The 12,506-nt window shown below is 41.9% G+C and overlaps 1 protein-coding gene across 2 annotated transcripts in view; it reads right to left on the bottom strand.

Annotated features, from left to right (window-relative positions):
- Nucleotides 1–353: 353 nt before the first annotated feature.
- Nucleotides 354–12,506, bottom strand: part of LOC113412193 (NADH-cytochrome b5 reductase 3-like) — a 31,864-nt gene continuing 19,711 nt past the window's right edge. The window contains exons 4-10 of one of the 2 annotated variants that reach the window (XR_015750041.1): nucleotides 11,360–11,466; nucleotides 9,823–9,952; nucleotides 8,659–8,742; nucleotides 8,006–8,091; nucleotides 4,396–4,495; nucleotides 777–2,104; nucleotides 354–628 (exon numbers count right to left, since the gene is read on the bottom strand). Coding sequence is in view for 1 of the 2 variants with exons in the window: in XM_087967850.1 (XP_087823976.1) it covers nucleotides 1,929–2,104; nucleotides 4,396–4,495; nucleotides 8,006–8,091; nucleotides 8,659–8,742; nucleotides 9,823–9,952; nucleotides 11,360–11,466 (683 nt within the window). In the remaining variant the exon portion in view is untranslated. Of the gene's footprint in view, nucleotides 2,105–4,395; nucleotides 4,496–8,005; nucleotides 8,092–8,658; nucleotides 8,743–9,822; nucleotides 9,953–11,359; nucleotides 11,467–12,506 lie in introns of both variants that reach the window. The other variant, XM_087967850.1, reaches the window with a different exon arrangement.

The following is a 12,506-nucleotide window of genomic DNA, read 5'->3' as shown; positions in this document are numbered from 1 at the left end:
ACTCGCATCATCCTGATTGTGGGGAGAGTGTTCCGCCGTTAGGCCACTGCACCACTCATCTATAACTCACATTCTTGTTTTCTAAATACTCACCACTCACAGGATGCTTGGAGGTTACAGGATTTTTTAAAAAAATTTTTTTCCTTTTCCCTTTGATGGAAACAACTACAGGTAAGTCTTTGACTTACAACAGTTCGCTTAGTGTTCGTTTGAAGTTATGATAGCACCTTTCACTTTGCACGCGGTTGTGTAAAAGCGCCGGACACCGAAACAGGAGAGCAAAAAGAGCCTTCCAATTGATTTTAACCCAACATTAATCAAATCAAAAGAATTCACAAGACATCTTAAGGGAGGGGGAGGAAAGAGTTTTATTTCTACCACAAAGAGTTGAAAAAAGTCAAAGAGCTGAGTAGGCAGATAATACAAAAAACAGTTTGTTATGAAGAGATCTGGTGTTATTCAGCCTCCACACGGTTAGTAAAAGGTAAACGGCTGTTTTATTCGCATTAAGCAAAAAGGAGCACAATATAAATTTTTTATTTTCTGCGGCAGGAGGACAGTCGAGCGAATAATCTAGTGTGGTGTTTTCTCAACCTTGGCCTGCTTAAGTTAGGTGGACTCCCTCAACCTTGGCCTGCTTAAGTTAGGTGGACTCCAACTCAACTTTTTGGCCTGCTTAAGTTAGGTGGACTCCAACTCAACTTTTTGGCCTGCTTAAGTTAGGTGGACTCCAAATCAACTCTGGCCTGCTTAAGTTAGGTGGACTCCAAATCAACTTTTTGGCCTGCTTAAGTTAGGTGGACTTCAACACCCAGAATTGGTCTGTTTAAACTAGGTGGACTTCAACCTCCCAGAATTCCCCAGACAGCATGAGTGGCTACTGAAACAATACATGGATATATTTTGTAACTGAGCTACCTCTACATATGGGTATGTGTTTAGCTAGTTAAAGAAGGACCACTGATGGCTAGTGCGGTAGAATAATAGAATGACACAACAGAAAGTTGGGATAAGAGACAAAGAAATTCCTTTAGATTGACACACCCTTTCCTGTACTTAAAATATAAGCAGGCCTATAGACTCTTCTCATTCACTAACAGGCTATCCCATCGTCCACCTTTCAACCCCTCCAAACCAAATTGATATTCTTTTTATCTTTCCCAGTGGAAGTTTCTGGGAGACGTCTCTGTCTTTAGGCCCATCCTTTGGACAACGGGAGGTTTAGGGAATCTCCCGTATACGCACCCTTATTCCATCCTATGCAAAGCCCAGCTGCGAATTCTGCCCCCAGACAAAGGCCCAAAAGAAGAGTAGAGGCCGACTCCTCATTTCTGTCCTATGGGTTTAAGAATTTCAAGATTGGGACCTCATTCTTTCATGTCCGTACTTTGGGAAGGACAGAACCAATCTATCCCCTGCTTTTTAGACGATTATGTTTCTGTAGGTTGGCCGGTTGAGCAATTTCTCCCCCACCTCCCCAACCACTTGCAAATGAAGGAGGACACAAACATATATGGTGGTGCAAGACAGGTGTGCATTTAAAACTTTGGTGCAGAAAAAGCAGGAAGGGTGAAGTTGCTTCCTTCACCTCTTCATTTGGAGCTTCCAACTCACTCTTTGGCGAAAAGGGTGCCCAGCTACATTTGCCCACCCGGGGGTGGTGAAAAAAGCCAAACTTCATTTCATTGCCTTAGGGACACATTTGATACACACAGCAAAGCAAAGAGTAAGATCTACAACACGATTAATCAGTCTAGCTGAGGCTTCTGCTTGCCAGGTTAGAAAGACACAAGGTGACGCAAGTTGGAATTCCTCTGAAGATTGGTTCCGCCTCTGTTTACTCAGTTAGTTTCCATTACCTATTATTCCCCAAAGTTCTGTTCCTTCTTTCCCCTACTTCCCCCTTTCTACTTTATCCTGACTCCCAGTTAGTAAGTAAACCACATCTCCTTGGTGTAACCCAATTTCTCCAGGTTGGGAATGCAGGCGTACTGGATCATCGGTGGTGGGCCACACATCAGGATGAGAACGTCATCTTCTTGTGGTGGAGGCATATGTTCCTTGAGCATGTCTTGGTTCACGAAGCCTTGGCTGTAATCCCACTCTGTGTTGGGAAAGATCACGTTTCTCTTATTATCTCTTTCAAACAAACAAAAAAGCAATGAGATGCACTAAACCAGTGGTCACCAATTGGTGGGCCGTGGACCACTGGTGGTCCATGAGAAAGTTTTTATGGTCCACAGAGAAATGTCCCCCCCAAAGCAATTAATCTTGGCTGTGCGGGAACACAAGGCTGCACCGTCCACCTGCTGGCCCCCACCTTTCGACCTTGCGCAAACCTTACCTTCAATAGAGCCATGCAAGCTGGAACTGGAAGGTAGGACCAATGGCAGGGGAAGGAAATCCACCCCGGGGTGGCTTGCTGACGTTGGTGGGTAAGTCGGTCCCATATTCCAGAGCTTCAGGAGTCACAGGACTGGCCCTTTGGTCACCCCAGAGCAGCTCCTCCAGTCCATGGCAGGCCAGTGCACCCGGGTGGAGGAGCAGCTGCTCCGGGATGACCAAAGGGCCAGTCCTGTGACTCCTGCAGCTCTGGAATATGGGATCAACTTTCCCACCAACATCAGCAAGCCCACCTTCGGTCAAAATTCATATTAGTGGTCCGCGGGATTTAAAGTTATGAGTTTGGTGGTCCCTGAGGTCCAAAAGGTTGGCGACCCTTGCACTGAGGATCTTCAAAGGGGGCTTTGAAATAGATGGGCGGACAAATGTTTCCTCATCTACAGTACCTTCCATTAGTTTCATCTCTTTCTCATGATTGAACAGTACGGTGGGCATGCTTATGACTCTAAAAACTAGAATAGCTCATTTGCACTTGCAAACTTTCTGCCATGAACAGACCAGAGGTGGTATTCAGTTGGTTCGGACCGGTTCTGGTGTACCGGTAGCAGAAATTTTGACTAGTTCGGAGAGCTGGCAAATGCCACCTCTGGCTGGCCCCACCCACCGCCCTCTTATTTTCCTGTCCTTTATTCCATTGATTTTTAGCTCAGCTGATTTTTGCAGCAGAGCAGATTTCCGCGCCTCAGCTGAGCTAAAGAACAGCTCATCTCACCAAGTGCAATCTTTTTGAGTGCTGCATGAGCAAAGTGCACAGAACCGGTGGCACGCAATTTGGAATCCTACCACTAGAACAGACCTGCCTGAATAAGTATGAAATGGTTTGAGGTTACTGTGGGCAAAATTTTGGATCACTCTGTACCCAGAACCCTTTTAATGAGACACCTGTGGCTCTCTACTGCTCTTTGGGGTTGAGATACCCAGCCCTACATTTAGCTGTAATTTCTCTCAATGGTACTCTTCAATGTTTAATCAAAGGGGCCAGTCATTAAACAAATTGCCCATCTGAAAAGGGTTCCCTAGTTGGTTTAAGTCAAACTGGGTTTGATAGAAGAAAGTATCTGTAGCTCAGGGCCCTTGGTGCTCTCTATGTGGTAGGTTTTTTTCTAGACATTTTTCATGACCCAACTAGGTAACATCATCAGGGCTAGAAAGAAGTGAAGTTTGTGGATTGGAGGAGAAAGAAAAGGAGAGGAGGACTGTGAGGTCCTTGGTGCTCTCAGAGCTTGGTTGTTTTCTTGCAGAGGTTTCAGTTCCAGAAGAATCTACCGTCAACCATCTCTTGAAGACTTGCCAAGAAAACAACATGGAGGCTTCTAATAGATCCCCAGAAGTTAAGTTTATACTGAAGAAGTCAAGCTGTGAGACTATGGTAGGTAACCATCCCAAACAGATGAGGGTTTGATTTAAAAACTTAACTGATGTCAATCATGGGTTAATATCTGGATGGGAAAATCCTAGAATTGCAAACTAGGGTAGTGAGCTGGAAAAACATTGGAAGACAGCAGGAAACCACACGGCCATCAGGAATTAGATGTGACTCCAAGAAAATTTTACAGGGCTCTGTTATTCAGCCACTAAGCAGAACGTTGTAAAAGGTAAAGGTAAAGGTTCCCCTTGCACATCCGTGCTAGTCATTTCCGCCCTAGGGGGCGGTGCTCATCTCCGTTACAAAGCCGAAGAGACAGCACTGTCCGAAGACGTCTCTGTGGTTATGTGGCCAGCAGGACTAAATGCCGAAGGCGCACAGAACGCTGTTACCTTCCCACCAAGGGGGTCCCTATTTTTCTACTTGCATTTTTTACGTGCTTTCAAACTGTTAGGTTGGCAGAAGCTGGGACAAGGAACGGGAGCTCACTCCGTTACACGGCATTGGGGATTCGAACCGCCGAACTGCCGATCTTTCTGATCAACCAAGTTCAGCGTCTTAGCCACTGAGCCACCTAAGAATATTGTAGCATCTTCCAATTTATAACTCCATCTTGGATTACTTACTCTCAGGAGCTCTATCCAATGTGTACCACAGCTTAAACTTGGCTGAATGTTGAGCTTGTACTTCCTCAAGTTCTGAGCGTAGCAAGATGTCACTTTCAGTCTGTCCCGGAAACACAACATTGTCGTTTTTATCTCACACATTTCATTATTGAACAACTCAAAATATCGATCCCCTCTTAAAAATCCCACGAAAATAAATTGTGAAACCAGACCTAAAGCAAACCACCCTGGAAGCAAAATTTAAACCATCAAAACGGCTTTTCCCAAAAAATAAAAAAGTTAACTACTAGCGGTAATCTTTGAGTCTACTCCAAAAATAATTCCCGTTTAATGTGAATAAGCGGTTAAGGTGTTGATGCTGTACCATTATCAAAGTTCAGGCTGATTACATTTGATTGAAAAGCACTTGTTCTGAGCTGTTAATCAACATGCCAAAGTGTTCCACTCAGTTCTAAACTGAATCTATTTCATTTGGGCATTCTGTCTAGAACATTTTAACCACTTCTGGTTTGAGAGGATTTGCAACTATCAAACCACTCTGGTGAGAACAACTTAATTGGAGAAGATTTTTGGTTTGGTGTAGAAGGTAACTGATTTGCTCTGACTGGAGGGCAATGGATTTATACTCCTTGCAGACAGCTGGTCATTTGCATCTTTTTAGAATTGTTGAGGCCACATGGAGATTTATCTGCATCCTCAGACTCACCCTAAAGCAGGGGTGTCCAACCTTGGCAACTTTAAGACTTGTGGACTTCAACTCCCAGAATTCCTCAGCCAGCTGGCTGAGGAATTCTGGGAGTTGAAGTCCACAAGTCTTAAAGTTGCCAAGGTTGGACACCTCTGCTCTAAAGGGTACTACAGTTCCTTTCAGCAGTTCCAAGAAGGCTCCACACCCATTTGCACCACTCAGGTGGCCCTGAGGACACAGACAGACCTCCAAGTGGCCTCAACGACTCTCTAAAAGGATGCAAATGACCAGCTGTCTGCAAGGAGCATTAATCCTTCCCCTTCCCATCATCCAGTCAGAGCTGAAGAAGCTTCTGGGATGAGAAGCGAAACATCTTCAAAAACCAAAACCAAAACCAAGAAAGTCCAGTTGCCTCTTGAAAAAACACCTTTGGGACAGTTAACTTAAGCTTTTTCTCATTATTTCCTAAAAAAAAAAAAAAAAAAAAAAAGGATCCAGAGTGAAGATGGAATATTACAAAAACCAAACTAGCTCATATATTTTGTAGGATATTCTCTTTCTTGTAGCAATTGGAAAGAAATAAGCAAGGCTTACAATTTCATGCAAGCTTCTTTGGAAAAAGGGTCCAATGAAAATAGCGGAATCAATACCTTGAGTAAATCTACATAAGGCTTGAATATTGCTAGCATGAAATATCAGCACCTATCTTATTTATTCTCCACAACATACTTCTGCTGGTTCAATATGCTATTTGCGGGACTTCCGGTTTGAGCTTCTTCGGCAACAGACCGAAGCCTCGTCTCTGTGAGGTTTCGAATCGTGCTTGCCGCTGGAGCGCCCCGAGCCGGCTGGTTTCGGGGCTAAGCCACCCTGTAGAGGTGGTGAAGAAGGGGGAGACTGCCTGCAGGGTTGAGGAGAGCCACATCTCTCCTCCCCAGCTGGCCATTACTCCCTTTCCCGAAGGCGGTTGTAGCGGTGGTCAGAAATGGCCACCACAAAGAAGAACTCGACCGGAAAAGAATGTGCAGGAGGAAGATAAGAAGAGAAAGTTTTGGTTGACCGGGTCAAACAGCAAAAGCAACAAATAAGGTACCCTGGAATTGAAACTATTTAAAAAAAACAATAACATTGTTCCCTAAGAAGATTTTTAAGCTGCGAAGGAGAGAGAAAAGGGAAAAGGTTTGGGTTTTTTTCTCCTTTTCCTATACTGACAGCTAAGAGACTTAAGCAAGAAATTGGAAAAAAATCCACTTTGACATTAATAGGCATTTAATGCTGAAAATAAAAAGTCAAAGGGATAATAAAGATTTCTGGATAATCAAAAGCTTTTGAAAACAGGAAAGGAGAGAAAAAGAATAAAAGGGTAGGATCTGGAAGGGAGGAGACTGCCTGGAATTAAAAAGAACTTACAGCAAAATCTCAACAAGACTTCCAAAAGATACATTTTAACTGAAACATCGCAACAAAAACCCCAGGAAGAGAAAGTGGATAAAGAAATAAGAAGAAACAGCTTGGGACTATTTGGATTACTTGATGATCTCTGGATTTTTGGTTATTGTATTTGAATGACTAAAATCAATCGGGTGGTTGTTTAAAAGTGTTTAAAATGGCTCCACTTTTAGAAGAACTGAAAATGGAACATTAAAAGTACAAAGAAGATGCACAAGAAGGGAGAGGTTCTTTTGGCTTCGTATTTCAGTTTTTAGAAATGGAGATTTGGAACTATGAGAAACAACAAGAAATGCCTGCAGAACAAGAAGATTGCGACAAAGAAGAAGCCATCTTTAATGAACAAGTAATCTTAGGTGGGGGAAAGGGGGGAAAGAGAATGGAATGTTTAAGATTGAGAAAAACAACCCCTCTCAAAAAACAGAGTGAAAAATAAGTATAAAATCAGAAAGCAACAGAAGAGGGAAATGCAGAAGAGAGAATTAGAAGTAGAGAGACAAGGGGGTAAAAAGGGGAGGGAGAAGATGAGAGGGAAGAAAGACAGGAAAAGAAGTTATAAAGGACAGAAACAAAATATAGAGAAACAGGGCCTATTTAGTGATAATGGGTGAAAATTTAATGGAAAAAGGAATTCTGCAAAGGTACATAAGATAGTATTGTTATATTAGAAATAGAAATAATTTTAGAAAATATGCAACAATGTATGATTAAAATGTTTGATAAAATAGCTATTGTAATGCTTGTCAATAAATAAATGTAACAAAATGAATATTTAATGAATTACAAAACATATGTGAAGAAAAATAAGGGAAAAATTAATTATGGAGATTATACGTGTCTTTAAGGAAGTATGATATTTAATTGAAAAGAAATGTTAAAGATGTTAAGATTTTAATGATTATTAATGATAGAACTGAATTGGAATGGAATGAGGGTTTATAATTACATATATTTATAATCCTTTTTTTAAAAGAATATAGTGTGTACTATAATAATGTACCAAGCAGAATTCGATTGGAAGTTATGTATTATGTATTATATTGAAGGTCATAACCTGAAGGTATATATTGAAGTTTAAATAAGAGTTGAATGGATGTAATTAAAAGATATAAAGGTGTCATACTCCAATTAGTAACTACAGGAGAAAACTTGTTTAATGAGAAAAGATAATATGAAATTGAAACAGAACAGACAAAACTATAAATATAATGATTTGAATTGAGATGAGATAATCAAAATAAAATTGAGAAAATTAAAAGAGGGGAAAAACTATATAGAAAATGTAGAAGAGTATAAGATATGGAATAGAACACAAAAAGGAGCATGAAATTGAGTTTTGTGTCTGTATAAAGAAGTTCAACTCGGGACCATGCTATTTTCAAAAATATTTTGTATGTGTGAAAATCCAAATAAAACTTTATTAAAATAATATATGCTATTTGCTTAGTGAGGGAATGAAGGAAATTGTCCTACCTGGTTAGCAAAGAGTAAATAGCAAATGGTGGGATCTTCTTTGTCCTTTACAATCGCTCGAATGAGTTGCAACATGGGAGTAATTCCTTCAGGGAAGAGAAAGAGAGAGACAGAAAGATAGATAGATAGATAGATAGATAGATAGATAGAGAGGAGAAAAGAGAGACACAGACACACACAGAGAGACAGAGGAGAGAGAGAGAAGAGAGAGAGAGAGAGACAAAGACACACACACACACACACACAGAGAGAGACAGAGAAGACAGAGAGAAAGAGAGAGAGAGAGACAGACACACACACACGCAGAGAGAGAGAGAGAGAGAGAAAAGAGAGACAGACACACACACAGGGGGGGAGAGAAATGGTTAAATGAATCTTGTCAACATCTGCAGAAGAGCAGGCAGAATTGGAGGTGGAGTTAAGTGAGACATCAGCTTGGAGTCCTTGTGCTACCATAAACACTTTAACTCCAACCCCTCTTGAATTCCATCAACTCTTTATCTAGTGCCAGTTTAGGGCTGCATATTAATTGACCAGATCCTTGTGAGCAGGATGGTCAATAAATCATCTTAACTAGAAGTTAACAGGTAATTCTTCCCACCCGACACATCCCACTGAATGACCAAAGGCAGGAAAATACCATTTGGGAGTACCTGTTCCACCTGCAATCATCCCGACGTATTTCACCTGCTTAAGCACGGGTTCAGATTTCTTGTCTGGACGAATCGCAAACACACCTGGAGAGGGGAAAAAATAATCGGGGCTGAGGAATTGGACTGGCGGCACGTAAAACATCTCAAATCCAAGACACGGGTTTGGAATGCCCATTGATGTCAGAGTTGACATCTTTTGCCCACTCCTAATCCCAATGATCTATCTAGAAGAAAAACCACAATGGGGAAAATTGTTCAAATATAACCTACATTGCTCATTGACTTGCAACCGTTCGAAGCCACAATGGACCAACTTGGGGGGCTACTTCAAAATCCTGCCTGTTGGGCCCACCCCTGTGGTCACATGACCGAACTTTGGTTGCTGAGCAACTGGGGTGTATTTACAACCATGGTCACCTGAACGTGTTTGCCAAAAGTTGGCATTTACTTCCAGGTTTCGGCCAAACCACTCCCATGGTGAACCATCGCTTCTGTCAACTTGCGAAGCATTCCTGACCTGCTTTTGAGTTGCCATAGGCAAGGGGGATGGGGAATCCAACCTCGCAGTGGCATCGTGAACTTGCATTTCAGTCAAGACAAAGCACATTCCAACTGGCAACGTCAAAGTCATGTCCATGGAGACCCAACAGCGGTCGGAGAGAGTGACTTCTACAACCCGCGAAATTGCTTTGTTGGGGAATGTGACTGTTGACACATCTTGGGGAGGGGGGGGGGTAAACAAGGTCAGAGCCAAAGCGTGGATTAAGTGAGGTCAGAGTTGGCTTCATTTGGTCCATGTTGACATGAAGCTCCTAATAACTGGATTTCTTTTGAAGCTTGGCCTGAGGTTCATGATTTAAATAGTGCATCAGTCGGACAGCTTCACTTAGGAACCACGGTGGCCTCTTCGTGACTATGATTGCTGCCATATTCACTTATACAACAACAAAAATAGTCATAAAATGGGATTGGTCCCATGATGGTTATGATGGATTTCTTTAAAACTCCCCCCCCCATTCTGTTGGCAACTATAAAATGGGCATAGAAATGTTTTATGAGTTGACACAGGCTCCATTACAGCCATAAGTTTGAGAACTCCTTGCAGGATAAATCAGAGATGAAGACAACCTTCTCCAACTTGGTGTTCAGTTTCCAGAGCCTCACCTTTCCCCTCGTAAACGAGCAATCCACTGGGTCCCCGAAAATCAATGGTGTCCCCCATCTTTAGATTCTCCAGATACTGGGACATTTTCCCTCCTTCGGGAAATTTGGGGTTAACCCCTTTGAAATAGATCTATAAGGAAGAAAATACCTTTAAAACTGAATGTGCAGATGAGAAAGACGAAGTCATTCAGATGCCTGCAAATCCATGATGCTCAAGACAAATGGACCACAGCCAGAGGTGGTATTCAGCAGGTTCTGACCAGTTCTGGAGAACCGGTAGTGGAAACTTTGAATAGTTCGGAGAACCGGCAAATCCCACCTCTGACTGGAGATTTTACAGTATCCTTCCCCTGCCACGCCCACCAAGCCACGCCCACAGAACTGGTAGTCAAAAAATTTGAATCCCACCACATATACAAGACGTCTGTAAGTTTGTAATCAGATCACACACAAAAAAATGCTTCTATCCTGAAACATTTTCACAACTGATTCCTCTGAAGATATATTGAATGTCAACTTGCATTATCTCAGAACGAACCTGCTTAAAGAAATTATCTTGTTACCCTTAAGAGTTTCTTCTCCAAAGCTTTTACCTTCACTGGGGGTAAGATTCATATTTTAATGCAGTAGATTATTTTTTTTTAATATTTTTTTTATTTTTAATACAATCATTCCATCTTCAGTTGAACAGTATGTGTTGTCTGGGTACAAACATCCTTGTTAAACAATATTCAAAATTACAACATCCTTCATTACATATTAATTCTGCAATATTTAACATAATAATGTCCACCTGTTAATTATACTAATTGATTATACAATATTAACGTAGTAGTATTCAACATGTTAATCATATTATCTCTTTTAACACATCATCTTTAATACAGTAGATTCTTAAAGTGAATATTTATCTACCTACCTACCCATCAATCACAGATATAGATAGATATATAGATGGATGGATGGATGGATGGATAGATAGATAGATAGATAGATAGATAGATAGATAGATCAAACCACAAACTTTTCTGTTAGGTTTTATGGACAAAGAACATGGAAAAAAAGGCTGGCAATTTGCTGTTTTATATATATGTTGACAGAAGAAAGATGCAGAAAAATGGAAAGATACTTTGATTCCCACAATGGAAAAACTGATGGAACTAGCAGAGATGGCTCAATTAACTGCTTTAATCGGAGAAAAAGATATTATATCAACTTCGTTTCTACTTGGAAACCATTTCTGGATTTTGTGCTCATGATGGAAAAACAATGAAACCTTGACTTTGGTTTTTGTTGATTAGATAAGTTTGTTATAGAACTGGCTAGCACGTATTAAGTATGTAAACTTAAAAACTCGAGTCTGTAACGTTTCTATCTTATTCTACTCTGCTAAGAAGAGTCAAAAGTCAATGCTTTTCTTTTCTTGCTCCCGTGTTCCCCTACATTTCTTTCTCTTCCCTTTCCCCACTATTTCAGTTTCCCTTTGTGCTTTATATCTTGATCAGCGTAATGAAATGATTAATTGCAAAGCTGTTACCTTCACAACCAGATCCACGAATCCTTTGTCGTCATCACTGCTGACAGGCGTGTAAGGTCTGATCACCAAATTCCCGTCGATCCTGGCCGAGAGGTAAACATGCTGCCCTTGAAGGTCAAGCAAAACATTCAAAAGATGAAACAAGTGTCAACTCATAAAACATTTCTATGGCTGTTTTATACCGTAGTTGCCAATAGAAAGAGAGGGGAGGAAAGGGGTTTGAAAAAGCAGTGTGGCAGCTTGGAATTGAAAGTGCATTCTATGCATAGTTTTTCAGAGATTGTAACTATCCCAGTGGTCGCCAACCAGTGGGCCGGGGACCACTGATGGTCCATGAGAAAATTTTGGTGGTCCGCAGAGAAATGTCGCCCCCAAAGCAATTAATCCAGGCTGTTCAGGAACACAAGGCTGTGCTGCCCACATGGCCCACGGGAACACAAGGCTTGTGTCGCTTGCATTGCGAACAACACGAGGTAGTGAGGGGAGGGGGGAAAGGGCAGAAGGGGGGAACTTGCCCCACTCGCTCCATGTGCCTGGCCTGGCCACCAGGCTGCTTCTTTCCACTTCTTTCTTCTTCGGCTTTTGGATGCACACAAAAAGCAGCAGAAGTCTCTCTTTCTCTCCCCCAAACTCTGCCAGAAATGAGTCTTTGGGACCCTGCAAGGCATCCTGCTCCAAGAGGCTGCGCCTAGGCAAAGACTAATTTCTGGCAGAGTTTGGGGGAGAGAAAGAAAGACTTCTGCTGCTCCTGCTACTTTCCTTGCATGAAGCCAAAAGTGTCTCTCTCTATCCCCCTGAGAACAGAGCTGGAGACGGTATCCTGTGATCCCAAATAAAGAACGATCGATCAGTAGGAAAACGGGATGGGGGATTTTCCTGTAGACTTTTTGGGGGGATTTTCCCAGGGTCTCTGGTCCAAAGGATTTAAAGTTATGAGTTTGGTGGTCCCTGAGGTCCAAAAGGTTGGCAACCCCTGGACTAGGTGACTGAAGTTTCTGCTGCGCAAAATTCTAACTGGAGAACGTGATTGATGACTCCTGGCTATGGACATGTCCCATTGGAGAATATGAATTATGATACACCCCGGGGGTGGGAGGAAAACCAGGATCAAGGGTGACAATGAGTGATGTGTCTCAGAGTCAGCTAC

Source organism: Notechis scutatus, chromosome 6 (assembly GCF_049901735.1).
Source record: "Notechis scutatus isolate UNSWTSFEM ecotype Mainland chromosome 6, rNotScu1.2, whole genome shotgun sequence".
Lineage (NCBI taxonomy): Eukaryota > Metazoa > Chordata > Lepidosauria > Squamata > Elapidae > Notechis > Notechis scutatus.
This window is presented reverse-complemented; position numbering and strand designations above follow the sequence as displayed.